This window comes from Stegostoma tigrinum, chromosome 33 (assembly GCF_030684315.1).
Source record: "Stegostoma tigrinum isolate sSteTig4 chromosome 33, sSteTig4.hap1, whole genome shotgun sequence".
Classification (NCBI taxonomy): domain Eukaryota; kingdom Metazoa; phylum Chordata; class Chondrichthyes; order Orectolobiformes; family Stegostomatidae; genus Stegostoma; species Stegostoma tigrinum.
The window spans coordinates 4,991,861-5,009,708 of NC_081386.1; the positions used below are offsets into that span (position 1 = coordinate 4,991,861).

The 17,848-nt window shown below is 42.0% G+C and overlaps 1 protein-coding gene across 1 annotated transcript in view; it reads right to left on the bottom strand.

The window, feature by feature from the left end:
- Nucleotides 1–1,133: 1,133 nt before the first annotated feature.
- The window catches only part of stard5 (StAR-related lipid transfer (START) domain containing 5), a 36,500-nt gene continuing 19,785 nt past the window's right edge, over nt 1,134–17,848 (bottom strand). Inside the window, exons 4-6 of the mRNA XM_059639187.1 lie at nt 15,137–15,254; nt 6,431–6,524; nt 1,134–2,788 (exon numbers count right to left, since the gene is read on the bottom strand). Coding sequence (XP_059495170.1) covers nt 2,641–2,788; nt 6,431–6,524; nt 15,137–15,254 — 360 coding nt within the window. The 3' untranslated portion in view covers nt 1,134–2,640. The remainder of the gene's footprint in view (nt 2,789–6,430; nt 6,525–15,136; nt 15,255–17,848) is intronic.

The window sequence follows — 17,848 nt, forward strand, 5'->3', positions numbered from 1 at the left end:
AAATCCCAGTTCCAAATTTCTCACTGTTAGAGAACATTTTCTTAGCTGCAAACTCTGAGCTTCATGTGTCAAAAGTCCCTTTGCAACTTTTTATTCGCAGTTAAACTAAGTATCAAACTTAGATGGAAGTTCATTTGATTCATCTCTCGTGAAAGGTAGAGGAGGAAGAGAGGAGGAAGGCACTGCTGCTGGTTACGTTATGCTAGCCCTTCCAAATCAGTTAAACATAATAGGTCATTGAATTGTAGTTAAGATTTTTTGTGAAACTATTAAATGTCCAAAAAATTACAAAAAACTCTACTCCACTGTCTGACTACTACATTCGTTTCCACCTCAGAAGCTGAGGATCAAAAGCCTGGAATCCCTTTGAGACTAAATATTAAGTGGTCAGAGGTTCATTAGACTGAAGGACAACTATGGCCTTGCCAGTGAAATCCATAGCTTCTGGATAAATAAGTACATTTTTGAGCAATTCAATCATGTTTATGAGATTGGGGGTGGGGGTGCAGGTGGGAGTGTGGTAGTGGTGGGGCAGGCGGGTCGGAAGACAAGGAAGATCATAACCAGAACATCAACTTTCTTACTGACCTCAATTAAACGGACCGGGGTGGGGACATGTCTATTTTCAGACTCATTATCTTCTCCATTACTTCTTTTGAAATAGTTACATTAGCCTAAAATTCCTCCCTTTGATTTATTCCCACTTCGCTTCACATGCCTGGATCTTTATTCTCATCCTCCATACCAAAGACAAAAGGCCAAAAGTTCATTGGAAAGTGGTTTTAATTTTCTTAAGTAAAATCATTTTTTAGACTTTTGGCATTGGTTTTTTAAAAAATTATTTGAACCTTTAAAATCTCAAAATTTACAATGTTTGTTGTAGTAAGGATACCACTGTAAGAAGGCAGGATTTCAGATCAAGCAATAAATACAGCTTACCATTACATAATTCCTGTCACGCTGAAGAAGCACCTCGAGTTAACATGAGTTCAATTAATTCCTTCCTTCCAATACTCTGTACATTTCAAATTGCACAGTAAACACCAAAAACGCATTTGAAGACTTTTCACACGGTGTCCAAAACGGACACTAAATACCAACAGAATGCTCAACGGTTGCAATCAGCAGTCAGGTTGAAAGCATTGAGGAGGGATTTTTTAATGCATCTTTCCAGCATGAATTGCCAAGCACAACAGTAACAGGGACAACAGTTTCTTCAATTTGTGAAGCTAGGAAAAGAGATTCTTTCAAATAAATAAGCAATTTACCAATAATACAAAACCTAACATCATAACCCATTTAAAAAGTGCGAGTAAAAACAAAGTCCAATTTCAAATCACAATTATATACTAAAATGCCTCAGACCCCAAAAAAACTGTCAATAAGTGGTTTTACATAAACATACAGTATGTTGTTAACAATGAGCTGTGCAAGCATCATATCATTTGGCTTAACTGTGTACACAGAACTAATGCCCATTTTAAAACTTAACTTGCACCAGAGTTTAAAGTTCCTTTCTTCAATAAAAGGTTGAACCAAAATTCAACCAAGTTCTGTATACTTGGAATGTGTCACAAACAGATTCCCCATCCCTTAGGGAACACTAGCAGTTTAAAGGACGGGGTTTATTAACTTTAAAGCAAACAAACAATTAAAATAAATATATACAACACCAGGATTTATCACTTGGAGAGATGCAAAACTTTTAAAACATTTGGTCAAGTGGAGATTATCTTGCAGGGAACATGTTTCCACAAATAACAATATTATTTTTACCATTTACATGCAAGGTAGCAAATTACTGGAAAGCATGTTGCTTGAAGAGATGAATGTGTTCCTTACAGCATTGGCCTTTTCTGAAGCCTTCCTGAAGAACACCAATTTTGGACATCTGCCACCGCGTTCACTCAGCAAGGTTTGGAACAGGAGTGCAGTACTATTACCTTTTGAAGCTAGTATTTGAAACTGTTTTGCCCAACTCTCTTTCAATACCAGTTATGCCTGTTACGGAGCTTTAGGAAGAAGATACTGCTTGCATTGAAACTTTGAAAGTCAAACTTTAAAAAATGTTTTTATAATGGCAGAACATTTTGAAGAACATGCTGTACTCCAATGGCAGTGATACTTTGCTCTAAATCATCCCTCATTTTACAATTTGGCACAATCACCTCACTTAGATTAGGGGCATCATTTGCTGAAAATTCATTTGTGCTTTAAACAATTTGAATAATATATCTGCATTATTCTTTGTTGGCCAGATTATTAACTTTAGTTTCAGACTCAAACTCAGTACATGAAGAAATTTTCTACTGGATGCCCAAATAATGAAAAATAATTGAATGCTTCTATTTTGAAGAGACCATTTTCGTTTAACAATATTTTCAATGCCAATATATACAAGCACACTCCTTCTTTACACCTTCACTGTACAGCTTGAAATTACTTCATTTGCTTTTCACTGATCTGTTTTGTTCCCCCCCCCCATAAGATAACCGTAGAAATGTTTACATTTTTAAAAAGCAGAAACAAGAGAGTCCAAAATACATTCAAATCATAAATTAAATGACAACATTCAGTGCAATAAAACTAAACCGGAGGTTTCTGGGCAAAGGTAGATGGAAATAAGTAGAGGGAGATTCATCAAGCTTTAAAAATCTTCACAGCTTTTGCCAGATTGTTGTAAAACTCAACCATACTAGACGGAAAGAAAGACTCCAACACTGATTGTGGGAGATATCCACCAAGGTCAGTTTGAAAGAACATAGTCACATGAGTCTTCAGTGGCTCTCTGAAAATGAAACACACAAATTTAATCTGAATACACTTGCTGGCACCCAGCAACTTACCTTACACATGACTTTGCTCCCGCTAAGTACGTTAATTACAAAATTTTTATCTGCCCTATGATCTTCACTCAAGTTGAATGAATTGACAGTACTAGGGGTTAACCTTCAAGTGTACAAATGATAAGGAATACATTTTCAATATCTGATTCTGATAATTTACAAATATCCAAACAACAATTTTACAGAGTGAAAAGTCATCCTGTTCCAAATTGGTTTGACATATGGCAAATGCTTCTCAAGAACAGGAATTAAGATAATTGTTTACTTGGATCTAATTGATTGCATTCACGACAGATTTGGAGCTGCTTCAACTAACTTTAGGTTGGCAATAACTAGGCCAACCTACCGTAAAATATCTATTATTTTGCATGAACAGCAAAATGGCTAGGATCAGTTAATCAATAACAGCAGTGATCCAAAGTTCTGCATTTCCCACAACCAGAAAACTCCTACATAATCTCAATGACATTTTGTCTGTTGCAGTCTTGTAAGCATGGCAGAATGCAATTCTCATGCGTGGTGGCAAGATGGTGTAGTAACTGTGGCAGGCTGAGAACAAAGTGAGGGAAGACCACAGCAGCAACTTTGAAAATCTCTCGTGGCTGTGTGGGAGTGAGACTGATGGGGAACAAGTGTTACTGCCAGCATCTGGGGGAATGAGACATCTCTAGTCAAAACAAACCTAGCAGAAATCCCAATTCCTCAAATGTGCCTGTTGGTAGAATGCTAGATAAAAATCTTGCTATGGTTGGTAAATTCACAAGATAGAAATTTAATCACATTATGACTTATTTGATTTTAGCAAGAATCTGCAATCATCTGATAACAAATCACAAAAAAGGCTAACACATAACAAAATGGAGTTCACACACTGATGATGAAAACCCGTACCAGATGGAAAATCAATGCGTATACACAAAATGTCAATTTATGAACAATTTCTAATTCCATTATTTGTGTGCAGTGGAACATATGTAAACAATGGTGATAGAAGCAGTAACATTGATTTAAACAGATCTTGGTTTCATTCGACGAGTGCCATAAGCATAAACTGTACACACCACATTGCATCATGTGAGAACAACACTAATTCAGGTCTCAGGTGACCTGCTGTTTCTGCAGTTTGGGATTCAGCACTTCAGCAAAAATTTAGTCAAAAATCAAGCAATTCTCTTTACTCTGGCCTGGGGATATAAATTCACCACTGCTGAAGTTAAGGGAGTGGCGAGGTAGTTGCCTCCTAGTGGCCATGTAATATACAAAAACACCTGCTTCCTGTTTATTAACTGAATGCTCTGGCTCTACAGGGCAAACATTGGGTCACACTGCAGCTGCTCCCACCTGATACTATGGTGGCCAGACCAGAGTCATACAGCATAGAAACAGCCCTTTGGTCCAACCAGTCTATGGTATCCATATTCCCAAACTAAACTAATCCCACCTACATCCCTCCAACATTTCCTATTCACTTACTTATCCAAATGTCTTTTAAATGTTGTAACTGTACCCACATCCACCACTTCCTCTGAAATTTCATTCCACACTCGAACACTTTTAAAAAAAAACTGCTTCCAGGTCTTTAACATCTTTCTTCTCGTACCTTATTATGTCCCCTCGTCTTGAAATCCCCAACCCTAGGAAAAAGGCACCTGCCATTCACCTTATCTATAACCCTCGTGATTTTATAAAACTGTAGGTTCACCCCTCAACCTCCTCTGCTTCAGTGAAGGAATGTCCTAGCCTATCCAGCCTCTGCCCATAACTAAAAACCCTCCATTCCTGGCGAATTTCTTCTGAACGCTCTCTAGGTTAATAATAAATTGTCCTACGACAAGGTGACCAGAACTGGATACAGTGCTCCAGATGAGGTCTCCCCAACACTTTTTACAACCTCAACATAACATTTCAACTCCTTTACTCAGAGGAATGAGCAATGAAGGCAAGCGTGTTAAACACCTTCTTAAGCATACTATCTGCACATGTTACAAACTTCAAAGGATTATATAAATGGACCCTTAGGTCCTGTTCTACAACACTATCCAAAGCCCTACTTCTAATTGTAGAAGTCCTGCCCTTGTTTGTTTTACCAAAATGCAATACTTCACATTTATCCAAATTAATTTGTGGGCAGCACAGTCGCTCAGCTGCCTCACAGCACCAGGGACCCAGGTTCGATTTCACTCTCAGGCAACTGCCTGTGTGGAATTTGCACGTTCTTCCCGTGTCTGCAAGGATTTCCTTCGGGTGCTCCGGTTTCCTTCCAAAGATGAGCAGGCTGGGTGGATTGGCCATGCTAAATTGCCTGTAGTGTTCAGGGATGTTTAGATTAGTGGCGCTTTGTGGGATGCTCTGAGGGTTGGTGTGGACTTGTTGAGCCGAAGGGCCTGTTTTCACACTGCAGGAATTCTATGATATTCTATAACTCCATCTGCCACTCTTCAGACAATTGAACAGGATCTCTTTGCAATCTAAGATAACTTTTTTTCACATTTCTCATGTCTTTTATGTTCTCATCTAAATTATTTGTACAAGTGTCAAACAAAAAAGTCATTGTGTATTGATTTCACCTGCATCGTTAATACTGCTGTACAGCCTGGCTGCCACATCCAGACTCTTAATGGAAGTGGAAAAATAGGCAAAGGTGTGCATGAGCAAAGGCATCATCCTCATTTACAAAAATAGGGACCAAAGGGAGAAAATTAGAAAGTAGTATCTCATTTCCCTGCTGAAAGGGGACTAAAAACGTTTGTCCAAGGTCACTGCCAAATGAGTTAAGTGTGCTCTGATATTGGTGATCCACCCTGGTCCCTGTTGTGCTGTACCCAGTCCAAAAGGTTTCCTTGGGGATTGCCCATGCAAGTTGGGCATCCGACTCATTAGCCTGACTGAGATGAAGGCCTTTCACAGAAAACTGCAACCTTACAGGAGAGATGTGCTCTCTAAAATGCAATTTGGGGAGAGATTCTGAAATTGGATCCAAGTAATCCACAGCGCATTTTCACTCCTTACGTAGGAATCAAAGCTTTTTACATCAAATCTCAAGTCAAGCAAGGTAATCCTGTCTTATTCACGTGTTGCATCAATATTTTTTCTGAGTCCATCTGGAAAGATACTGATATAAAAAAAATCTAATGATCCCAAATATATGTTGGCAGATCAAAACACCTGCTCCATACACTGATAACATTCATTTTGCTGAATGATTGATGATTATTTGCAATCTGTTTGAACCAGCTTCATATGGGAGCAATGTGAAACAAAGATCATCTACTTTTACTGATGTTAATTGAAGGATAAATATTGGCCAGGGCAACAGAGACAACTCACCAGTTTTCCTTGAAAATACTGCCTTGGAATCTTTCACATCCAAGACAGGAGTCAAACTTCAGTTTAATGTCTCACCTGAATTATGGCACATCTGACAGTGCAGTACCCCCTTACTGCACTGGAGCCTAGAGTTACATAGCCAAGCCCATGGGTGGGATGTGAACTCATAAGCTTCTGATACAGGTGAAAGACAGCTATAACTAACTCTGTGCAATAGTCAACTGTAAAAGATAGAGATAGATTGAAAGAGCTCTTACCCTGCAATGGGAGCACAGAAACATCCACAGGGATGGTTAAAGCCTCTCACATAGTGAGGTTTAGGGGGACAGTTAGGGTGCTCCACGTGAGTAGCTGTGAAGAAACAAAAAGAATTGCTGTTACTTTAAACTTCAACAGCACAGAACAATTAAACCTCATAGCACCATGAAAGTTGTTGAATGGAAATCTTACATTCTGGCTTCAGCTTTTGTGCAGTTCCTGCTACCAGCCCCTGCCCAAAATTCCACTATCAATCGCTCCATTAAATTGAAAGCTGTAACACGCATGTAAAACATTAATGCCCTGTCTTTGAACTAGCACAAGTTAGCAACAAACATTTGTTTTAAAAAAGGTAACAGACACTTCCACACACAAAAGGCCATTACCCCTACACACTGCCTGTAGACTAGTGCGGTCACAGCTAAATGGCTGCCTGCTTGTATCTGATACAGTTACCTTAGATACCTTAAAAAAATTCCAAGCATCTAAGATGTTATGAGATGTGACAAAATGCAAATCCTTATGAAAATCAAACTTTTCAGATTAAATTATCCAACAGAATAGTCACCTCCAAATTTTCTGACACTAGTGGCCCCTGAACTTCTACAATTTTAAGAAAGAGACTCCATGTTCATCAGCAAGGAATTAATTACCTCAGTTATTTCAGTTTTGCTGTTTCCCAGTTAGCTGCACATTCCTTTGTTGAGGGGTTTAAATCTGCTCTCTCCCCATTGCAGACCCTCACCCCCCTACTGTTGCAGATGCCTTCCTCATTACAGATTCCCTTCACCAGCCTGCAACCCCCTCAAACCCTCAAGTCTCTGGACTGGTGGCCTTGATGCCTCACATCGTGCCATCCCCAATCCCAGTCTCAGGATTTCCTCCTTCACTTGGTCCAGGCAGTTTCAGTCACTGTTCCCACTCACCTGCCACATATTCTTCCAATCACAGGCTGTTTTTCATCCTGCACTTGCACTGATGATTAAACTAATCAGCCTCCCAGCAGCAAATGTGGGACAGAAAATGCATTTGATCGGAGATGCAGGTCTTCCAAAATTCTGACAGTTGCACACAGCAGAGCCCCTCAAGCCTGCTCTGCCATTCAATCGGATCATTGTTGGCCTGTTTGTTTTAAACTCCATTTAACGCCAGTAATCTTTCAGTCCCCTCCCAGAAAGAAACTGCCTTCAATGGCAGAGTTCCAAAGTCACATAATCCTGAAAGGACAATCCCTAATTTGTAAACAGTGCCCTTTACATTTGGATCCCTCAAAGGGAAAACATCCTTTCTATCAGCAGATTAAGATCATTCATGGTCTTAAATATTACAAATCAATTAACCCTCATTCTAAATTCCACTGAAAACAAACCCAGTCTACCCACTTTCCTCAGAAGGCAACTTGCACATTTTATGTATCAATCTAGCAAGCATCTGCATCCTTCCTTAATTATTAGGACTGAATGCATACACTGGATGGGTCAGAAAGACATTTATTTTCTGAGGAAATTTAACTTTGTTCCTAGTTTGTATTTAACTGAAATATACAAATTTAAATTATGTAGGCCCTAGCTTTAATCAGGGCTTTTAACAAGGCCTCCATTGAAAGAGCAGCTGGGCTTCAAAATCAGCTCAAATTGATTCCTTATTAAGTAGATAATAAAGTGTGAAGACATTTATTTTCTGAGGATGGGTGAGAGGGAGAACAGACTAAGGAAGCAGAGGCAGGCTGGGCTGGTTTTGGGATGCGGTGGGGGAAGGGGAGATTTTGAAGCTTGTGAAGCCCACATTGATACCACTGGGCTGCAGGGTTCCCAAGCGGAATATGAGCTGCTGTTCCTGCAAACTTCGGGCGGCATCATTGTGGCACTGCAGGAGGCCCATGATGGACATGTCATCTTAAGAATGGGAGGGGGAGTTGAAATGGCTGGGAGGTGCAGTTGTTTATTGCGAACCGAGCGGAGGTGTTCTGCAAAGCAGTCCCCAAGCCTCCGCTTGGTTTTCCCAATGTAGAGGAAGCCACACCGGGTACAATGGATACAGTATACCACATTGGCAGATGTGCAGGTGAACATCTGATTAATATGGAAAGTCATCTTGGGGCCTGGGATAGGGGTGAGGGAGGAGGTGTGGGGACAAGTGTAGCACTTCCTGCTGTTGCAGGGGAAGGTGCCGGGTGTGGTGGGGTTGGAGGGCAGTGTGGAGCGAACAAGGGAGTCATGGAGAGAGTGGTCTCTCCAAAAAGAAGACAAGGTTGGGGATGGAAAAATGTCTTGGGTGGTGGGGTCAGATTGTAGATGGCAGAAGTGTCGGAGGATGATGCGTTGTATCCGGAGGTTGGTGGGGTGGTATGTGAGAACGAGGGGGATCCTCTTTGGGCAATCGTGGCAGGGGCGGAGTGTGAGGGACGTGTTGCAGGAAATGTGGGAGACGCGGTCAAGGGCGTTCTCGACCACTGTGGGGGGAAGTTGCGATCCTTGAAGAACTTGGACATCTGAGATGTGCGGGAGTGGAATGCCTCATCGTGGGAGCAGATGTGGCAGAGGCAGAGGAATTGGTAATAGGGGATGGAATTTTTGCAGGAGGATGGGTGGGTGGGTGGGAGGGGGTGTATTCTAGGTAGCTGTGGGAGTCAGTGGGCTTGAAATGGACATCAGTTACAAGCTGGCTGCCTGAGATGGAGACAGGAGGTCCAGGAAGGTGAGGGATGTGCTGGAAATGGCCCAGATGAACTGAAGGTTGGGGTGGAAGGTGTTGGTGAAGTGGATGAACTGTTCGAGCTCCTCTGGGGAGCAAGAGGCAGCGCCGATACAGTCATCAATGTAACAGAGGAAGAGCTGGGGTTTGGGGCCTGTGTAGGTGTGGAAGAGGGACTGTTCCATGTAACCTACAAAGAGGCAGGCATAGCTGGGTCCCATGCGGGTGCCCATGGCCACCCCCTTTGTCTGTAGGAAGTGGGAGGAATTGAAAGAGAAGTTGTTGAGGGTGAGGACGAGTTCGGCTAGGCGGACGAGGGCGGTGGAGGGGGACTGGTCGGGCCTGCGGGACAGGAAGAAGCAGAGGGCCTTGAGGCCATCTGCATGCGGAATACAGGTGTAGGGGGACTGGACGTCCATGGTGAAAATGAGGTGTTGGGGGCCAGGGAATTGGAAGTTCTGGAGGAGGTGGAGAGCATGGGTGGTGTCCCGGACGTAGGTAGGGAGTTCCTGGACCAAAGGGGAGAAAATGGAGTCCAGATAGGTGGAGAAGAGTTCGGTGGGGCAGGAACAGGCTTAGACAATGGGTCGACCAGGGCAGGCAGGTTTGTGGATTTTGGGAAGGAGATAGAAACGGGCCGTGCGGGGTTGGGGAACAATAAGGTTGGAGGCTGTGGGTGGGAGGTCCCCTGAGGTGATGAGGTCGTGAATGGTGTTGGAGATGATGGTTTGGTGCTCGGGGGTGGGGTCATAATCAAGGGGGCGGTAGGAGGTGGTGTCGGAGAGCTGGCGTTTGGCCTCGGTGATGTAGAGGTCAGTGCGCCATACTACCACTGCGCCACCCTCGTCTGCGGGTTTGATGGTGAGGTTGGGGGTTGGAGCGGAGGGAGCGGAGGGCTGCCCGTTCTGCGGGTGAGAGGTTGTAGTGGGTGAGGGGGTGGAGAGGTTGAAGCGGTTAATGTCTCGACGGCAGTTGGAGGTGAAGAGGTCGAGGGAGGGTAGGAGGCCTGGGGGTGGTGTCCAGGAGGAGGACTTGTGTTGGAAGCGGGTGAAGGGGTCAGTGGAAGGAGGGTTAGTTTCCCGGTTGAAGTAGTAAGTGTGGAGGCGAAGGCGGCGAAAAACTGCTCTATGTCCAAACGTGACTGGTATTCGTTGATGTGTGGTTGTAGGGGGACAAAGGTGGGCCTCTTACTAAGGACTGACCATTCGTCCTCAGTCAGTGGGAGGTCTGGGGGGATGGTGAAGATTTGGCAGGGCTCAGTGTGACTGTCTCCTCTGGGGTTGCTGGCTGTGGAGGTTGTCGGCCGTGGGCGGGGTTCTGTCTTATTAAGTAGGCCTTTTGTTTGAGATGTATATAAAATTGGCCAACTTTGTCAACTGAGCATTTGGTATGTCTTACCATAGGATGTTGTGATTCAGGGAATCAGTGGAAGAATGGTAGGGGATGCTCTGTTGCATTTTCCTTACCTACCAATTTCAGTCTCCAGGAATTGCTACAGAGGTTGGTTATTCGGTGTTAAGTGACTAAGATTTATTTTCTTTGAGGTTCAAAATTGCATTGCAACTGGTGGCAAGGTTAATAAAACAAAAACACTAATATAATTAAATAAAATAATTAAGCAAAATGCATTAATAAATGGTAGAACAGGTGATCTGATGCAGCTGCATAGTGTGTAAGATTCCGAGCAAACTTGTCTGCAGCAAGTATCGAATGTTCAAGCGGCTTTGGCTGTATGGGAGACACTCCAAGACATCAGGGAGGGGTTACCTGGATTAATTGTACCAGGATACAATCTCACATTTTAAGATTGGGTTGTCTGATTTGGTCAGTGGAAAGAAGAGTATGACTGCAACTGAGGGGCAGAGCAGAAGGTAGAAGGCAGGAGTGCAGCAGCAATAACCGGTGCAATTATCTAATACATCAGGCTCATTGATCTTGTTGGATCAAGGTTAAAGGCTACAAAGGTGAATGAGCAAAGCGATCATGGCACTTTGGCACAGGAAGCCATCCAACTTGGGGAACAAAAGGGAATGTGGACACACCATGGGACTTGGATTGAAAGGGATTGACACTAATCTTGATAGCAAGAAGTGGGAATATCAATGACATTGGCATGACAAAAAGGAAGGAGTTCTGCATACTCAAAAGAAACCCAAACGTAATAAACTGTGGATTATCACCTGAACCATATTAAAACTGGCACACAGCAAATCGTATTAGGGAGATGAATATATAGCTAAACAGGACAGGTATAAGAGGAATGAGTTCTCATTTGCGGGGCGCTAGCACCAGCATTGGGGAAAATGGGATATGTATTCAAAAACAGAAATTGCTGAAGAAACTCAGGAGGAGTATGAAAGAAAACTAGCCAGAAATATAAGAGCAAATGGAACAGTTTCTATAAATACGTAAAAGAGAGTTAATAAAATTAGCATTCATCCTTTAGTAAACAGTTGGAAATTAACAATGGAAAACAAAAGAAATGGCAGATAAATTGAACAGGTATTTTCCATCAGTCTTCATTACAGGATACAAGTAACATCCCTGAAGCTGTGATAAATCAGGAAATGGAAGTGAGGAACAAGAAAAATCAATAACCAGATAGATAATGCCTGGATCTTCAGTGAGTACATCCCACAGTCTTAAACAACTTGGGTAGTTAATGTTTTGCTTTTAATTTTTCAAAATTCTTGAATTCAAGGAAAGTTATATTTATGATCACCCAATCTAACGTAACTCCTTTATTCAAAAAAGGTGAGCGAAACAGGAAACAAAAGTAGTTATCTTAATGTGTCATAGGGAAATGTTAGAAGCTTTAAGGACACAAAACAAGTTCAAGGTAAATCAGGTAGACTCAACATTTTTGTGAAAGGAAAATCATGTTAGACTGATCTATTGGAGTAAAACAGGTTATGGAAAAAGGAGAACCTGTGGATGAACCACTTAATTTCCAGAAAACATTGGAAAAAGTGTAAAGAAATCTGAAAATAAAAGCTCATGCACGGGTAGCATATTGATATGGATAGAAGGCTGGCTGGCTCACAGGGAGCAAAGAGACATTAATTGGTCTTTACAGGTTGGCATGACGTAGCAATATCACAGGGATCACTGCCGAGACCACAACTGCCTACAATTTATTTAAATGACTTAGATGAAGAGAAGCAAGGTATGGTAGCCAAACAAAGAACAAACCAAATTACAGCACAGGAACAGGCCCTTCGGCCCTCCAAGCCTGCACTGATCGAGATCCTCTGTCTAAATCTGTCGTCATCTATTTTCTAAGGGTCTGTATCCCTTTGCTCCCTGCCCATCCATGTACCTGTCCAGGTACATTTTAAAAGACACTATCGTGTCTGCGCTACCACCTCCACTGGCAACACATTCCAGACACCCACCACCCTCTGCGTAAAGAACTTTCCACGCATATCTCCTATAAACTTTCCTCCTCTCAGTTTGAACTCATGACCCCGAGTAACTGAGTCCCCCACTCTGGGGAAAAAGCTTCTTGCTATCCACCTTGTCTATACCCCTCATGATTGTGTAGACCTCAATCAGGAAACCCACCCCCCCCCCGCCCCCCCAATCTCTGTCTTTCTATGAAAATAATCCTAATCTACTCACCCTTTCTTCATAGCTAGCGCCCTCCATACCAGGCAATATCCTTGTGAACCTCCTCTGCACCCTCTCCAAAGCATCCACATCCTTTTGTTAATGTGGCGACCAGAACGGTACGCAGAACTCTAAATGTGGCCAAACCAAAGTCTTATACAACTGTAAGATGACCTGCCAACTCTTGTTCTCAATACCCTGTCCGATGAAGGAAAACATGCCACGTGCCTTCTTGACCATTCTATCGGCCTGCGTTGCTACCTTCAGGGAACAATGGACCTGAACACCCAGATCTCTGTACATCAATTTTCCCCAGGACTTTTCCATTTACTGTACAGTTCGCTCTTGAATTAGATCTTCCAAAATGCATCACCTCGCATTTGCCTGGATTGAACTCCATCTGCCATTTATCTGCCCAACTCTCCAATCTATCTATATTCTGCTGTAATCTCTGACAGTCCCCTTCACTTTCTGCTACTCCACCAATCTTCGTGTCATCTGCAAAACCTGCTGATAACACAAAGATATGTAGGAAATTGAGCTGTGAAGAGGACGTAAGAACTGCAAAGGGATAGACAGGTTAAGTGAGAGGGCAAAGATGTGGCAAATGGAGTGTAATGTGGGAAAATGTGATATTTCCAATTTGGCAGGAAGATTGAAATAGAAGAGTTTTATCTAAACAGCAAGAGATAGGAGAGCTCAAAATGTAGAGGGATCTGGGCGTCTTATGCATCACATTTTGTGATGCACTAAGATTCAGGAATGAGGAATAGAATGACTGTTTATTGCATGTGGAATTAAATACAGAAGTAGGGAGGTCATGATTCGGCTATAAGGGCATCGGCAAATCCACATCTGCAATTGAGTCACATTATTTAAGGAAGGTTTTAAATGCATTGGAAGCAGGTCAGAGAAGAGCTACCAGACTTGTATCGGGAATAGGGAGTTTCTTGAGCAAAGTCTGGACAGGCTAGTCTTGAATCAACTGGAGTTTAGAAGAGCAAATGGCAACTTGACTGAAACATATACGCCACAAAGGAGTCCTGACAAAGTAAACGTGGAAAGAATGTTTCCTCTTTTGGAAGTGCTCAAAAAGGAGGAGTCACTGTTTAAAAGTCAGGAGTTATCCATTTAAAACAAAGAGGACAAATTGTATTTCTCCTAGTATTTCGCAAGTGTGGTAAAAGCAGTGCCATTGAATGTTTTTAAGGCAGGAGGTAGATGTTCTAAAACAAGGGGGTGACAGAAGAATGTGGCTGTGAAGTTACAATCAATCACATCAGCCACCATCTTATTGAACACAGGAGCAAGCTCAATGGCTGACTGCTGCTCGCTGTTTGTGTAGCTGCACATGTAAGGAGATCAAAGCTGCACACCATTTTCAAGACATGATTTTCTCCAATGCCCAATTCAACTGAATCATTACTTCCTTACTTTTAAGTTCAATTCTTTTCCTGATAAAGAATATCATTCAATTAATTACCTCTGTACTATTAACTTGTGACTCAGGCATTAGAGCACCTGGATACTTCTATGCCACAGAAGTCTGTGTCATTCTCCACTTAAGTAATACTGCTTTTTAGTTCTTCCTGCCAAAGTGAATGGTTTCACATTTTACCAAGTCATTACTCCAACAAGTAAACTTTTGCCCATCAATATCTCCACATCAGTCTTCAATCTTTACGTCCTCCTCACAACTTATTTTCCGACCTTTGGGTCATCTGCAAATTTAGCTACCATGCTTTTACTCCCCTTGAAGAAGTTACTGGCCTACAGTGAGGACTCTGCGCAGATCCTAACCATGCCAGGAATTTTCCTGCTAACCTTGTTTTCTGTCTTCCAGTTAACTATCTGTGCTTGTATGTCACTTGCTACACCATGGGCTCCTACCTTGCACAATAATCTTGAGACATATATAGTCAAATGTTTTGTGGAAATCCAGTTTTAGTATGATAATGGGATCCACTTTCTACAGTGCATACTCATTCTAAGAATTCTAATGGATTAAACAGGATTTCTCTTTCACAGACTCTTCCAGATTATCTTGAGTTTTCTAAGCGTACTTAATTAAACATCTTCCCGACAACAGATGACAAGCAAACTCGTCAGATGTTCCTGGTTTTCTCAATTCCTACCTTTCTGAATCGAGGGCATTATATTTGTTACATTCCAGTGTGGTGGAATCTTTCTAAACTCTAGGGACTTTTGAGAAATTAACACCAAACACATCTTTTAACTCATTTGCCAGCTTTTTGAAACTCTGGGATAAAGTTCATCAGACCTGGGGACTTGTCAGCCTGCTGTTACATCAGGCTTGATAGATATTTCCTAGGCAGTCTCAGGGCTTTTGAGCAGACACGTCACTGTTGAGTACTTTAAGCACGAATGTGTATTCTAGTTACCGTTTGAGGATATCGTCCCATTTTCATATTGTTTAATTAAAATAACATCCACAAAATCCCTCGGAGAGATCAAGCCCACAGCCGCTGATGGTGTTACAGTCCTGCAGACAGACACAGTCTAGAAGGGGAGACAACACAAACAAAATCTTAAATAAAGCCAACAGTACTTTCATCATCCATTTCTGGTGTGCAACTATAGAAAGCAAATAAAAAAAGACAAATGCATTTTTGCATATTTTCAGATGAAATCTCAAGGAGGACACAATTCTTCCCAAAACAATTCTTTTAACTGCTTTTACTTTTTTTATAGGGAAGTTATGATGGAAAGGTCTGCTTTTTTTCAAAGTAGAAATGGTTCTTAATGGCAAATACCACTTGTTAGCATGTAGAACTTGCTACAACTTTAAACTTTGTTTAAACTTTGTTCTTTTTAAATTCCCTCATGGGATGTGGGTATTGGTCAGCATTTACTGCCCACCCCTCGTTGCCAGAGAAGGTGATGAGCTGCCTTCTTGAACTGCAGCAGTCCATCTGGCGTAGGTGCACCCATTATGCCATTAGGGGAGGGAATTCCAGGATTTTGCCCCAACTATGTTGAATTGGATTGCTGGTTCTGATACTTAATAACTGACTTGGCCATTGCTCTTAGGCAAACCCAGAATATCTGCACATACTGGCACAATGTGCCAAAGCTAGCCCAATCATGACAAAGGTGATGTAGAGTTTCCCAGCTTTTGATCAGGCAAGGCACTAATTGTACCAGTCATTAGGTTACCCATTTTTGCAGGTGGCTCTTCTGGGCAGACCTGTGCATATGTGGCCACCAGCAATGCCAATGAGCACCTCTTTGTGATGCCTGGACACTGTGTCTATGAGGCTTTGTTGTCCTGCAGCACTGGCAATGATAATGAGCACTGCTGCCACTGGGAATAGGCTCCACAAATCACAGCTGCAAAGGACAGTGGACTGTTTGAAAGAGTCATAGAATTGGGAAGGCTCGTGAATTTGAGTTATGAAGGATCGCATTTAAAAGAAATCTACTCAAAGTATCTGGCATAAGGAAGCTCAGAAGAAATTAAACATCTAATTGGAGCAGGACTCCACGATTAAACTACAATTTCAGCAGGAAGATTTGTGGAAGTCATTACCAGTTTATATTTAAGCATTTAAGAAAGTGTTTTGAGCCATGAAAGGAGAATGTCCATTTTTCTCTGGATGAAAAAATCTCCAACTTGGCTTCAGAAGGCAGGAAAACCGAAGGCGGTGAGCAACCACAATTTTGAACGTAACAGAGGCAGAAAAATCATGAAGAGGATGGCAAGGAGGGATAAAATGAAATGTGAGAGAGGGAACATAGGAAGAGGAATCAAATTGCAAGGAGATTTAATGAAGCATTGTTGCAATAAACATACAAGTTATCACTACAAATGATGTGGACTGTTAGTTTTACCTGTTTTATAGCTAAAGGAATAAAAAGAATGCCCCATAAGTGGGGGGAAAAAAAATCAGTTTGTATCAAGTATCTGCGTTTCAATTCTAAATATCAACGTACATGCTATGGAGGCTGTTTGCACCGGTTTGGATGATGTGTTAATTCTGACGTTACTGTACATTTAATGATATACTTCGGCCTTGCAAGTATTGACGAAACAATGCGAGAGGAGACAGGAGGCTGGAAAAATCAGTAATCATGAGAGGGTAAGAAAGGTGTTTGGACACAGGACTAAAGCAAGGACATGCATTTCTGGGCACCTTTCATTGCCATAGGACAATCCAAAGAACTTTTGATGTCTTGTCTGTTATTTGTTACATAGGAGACATTGCAGTCAAATTTCACACAGAGATCCCACAGACAATCAGGCAATCCGTTTTGGTGAAATTAACACTCAAGAGGAGGAATGAATTGAATAGTTGAGGAGGCTGAGAACTACTGCAATTAGTATTTGGAGGGACTGGAATAGTGGGTAATCAGGAAGAATGATCTGGAGAACCACAAATTTAGGTTGGTGGGAGAAACAAGTATTTGGACAGGAACTGAAGGGTATAGGAGGTAGTGACATAGTCCAATCCTGTCTACCAGTGACTGGTCGAGGCTGAGGGTGTGCAGAACAGGAAAGAAATAACGATGGCTGTTTGAAATAAGTGCGTGCGCAAGAATAAATTTAGAAAGGCGGCAAGAATAAAAAGCCATACAACCTTCTGAAAACAAATTACTAGAAGAGGTAAAGAAAGGGAATATAAGAAAGGAATGAAGAGGAACTGAAGGCACACATTGTAACGAGGGCAGCTCAGCTAGTGATCTGTGGAATACAAAACGAGGAAAAAAGAACATTCTGAATGGGAACAAGGGAAAGAAGGCTCGTCCCAACATTAGATGGAGGGATACAGTGAGCTGGGCTAAATGAAAATAATACTTAATTACATTGGTGGGAAACTGGAGTTAAAAAGATGGCGATTCAGGAAGGTTGGGGTTAAAACAAGATGCCACAAGCAGAAGAGCGAGATTGTAAAGTGAAAAGTGCAACTTAGATTAAGATGGCAATGACAATAAAAGAAAGCCAAAGCAAGCTACCATCGCACCATCAGAATGAGCCATCTCAAAAAGGGAAAAGCAGCAGCAAGCACTGGAACTGACCAAATGTTACTGCCCCATACAACTGCAGCTGTCTTTTCTGTTTTCTATATTTGTTCCCCTGCGATATGAGGTAACAT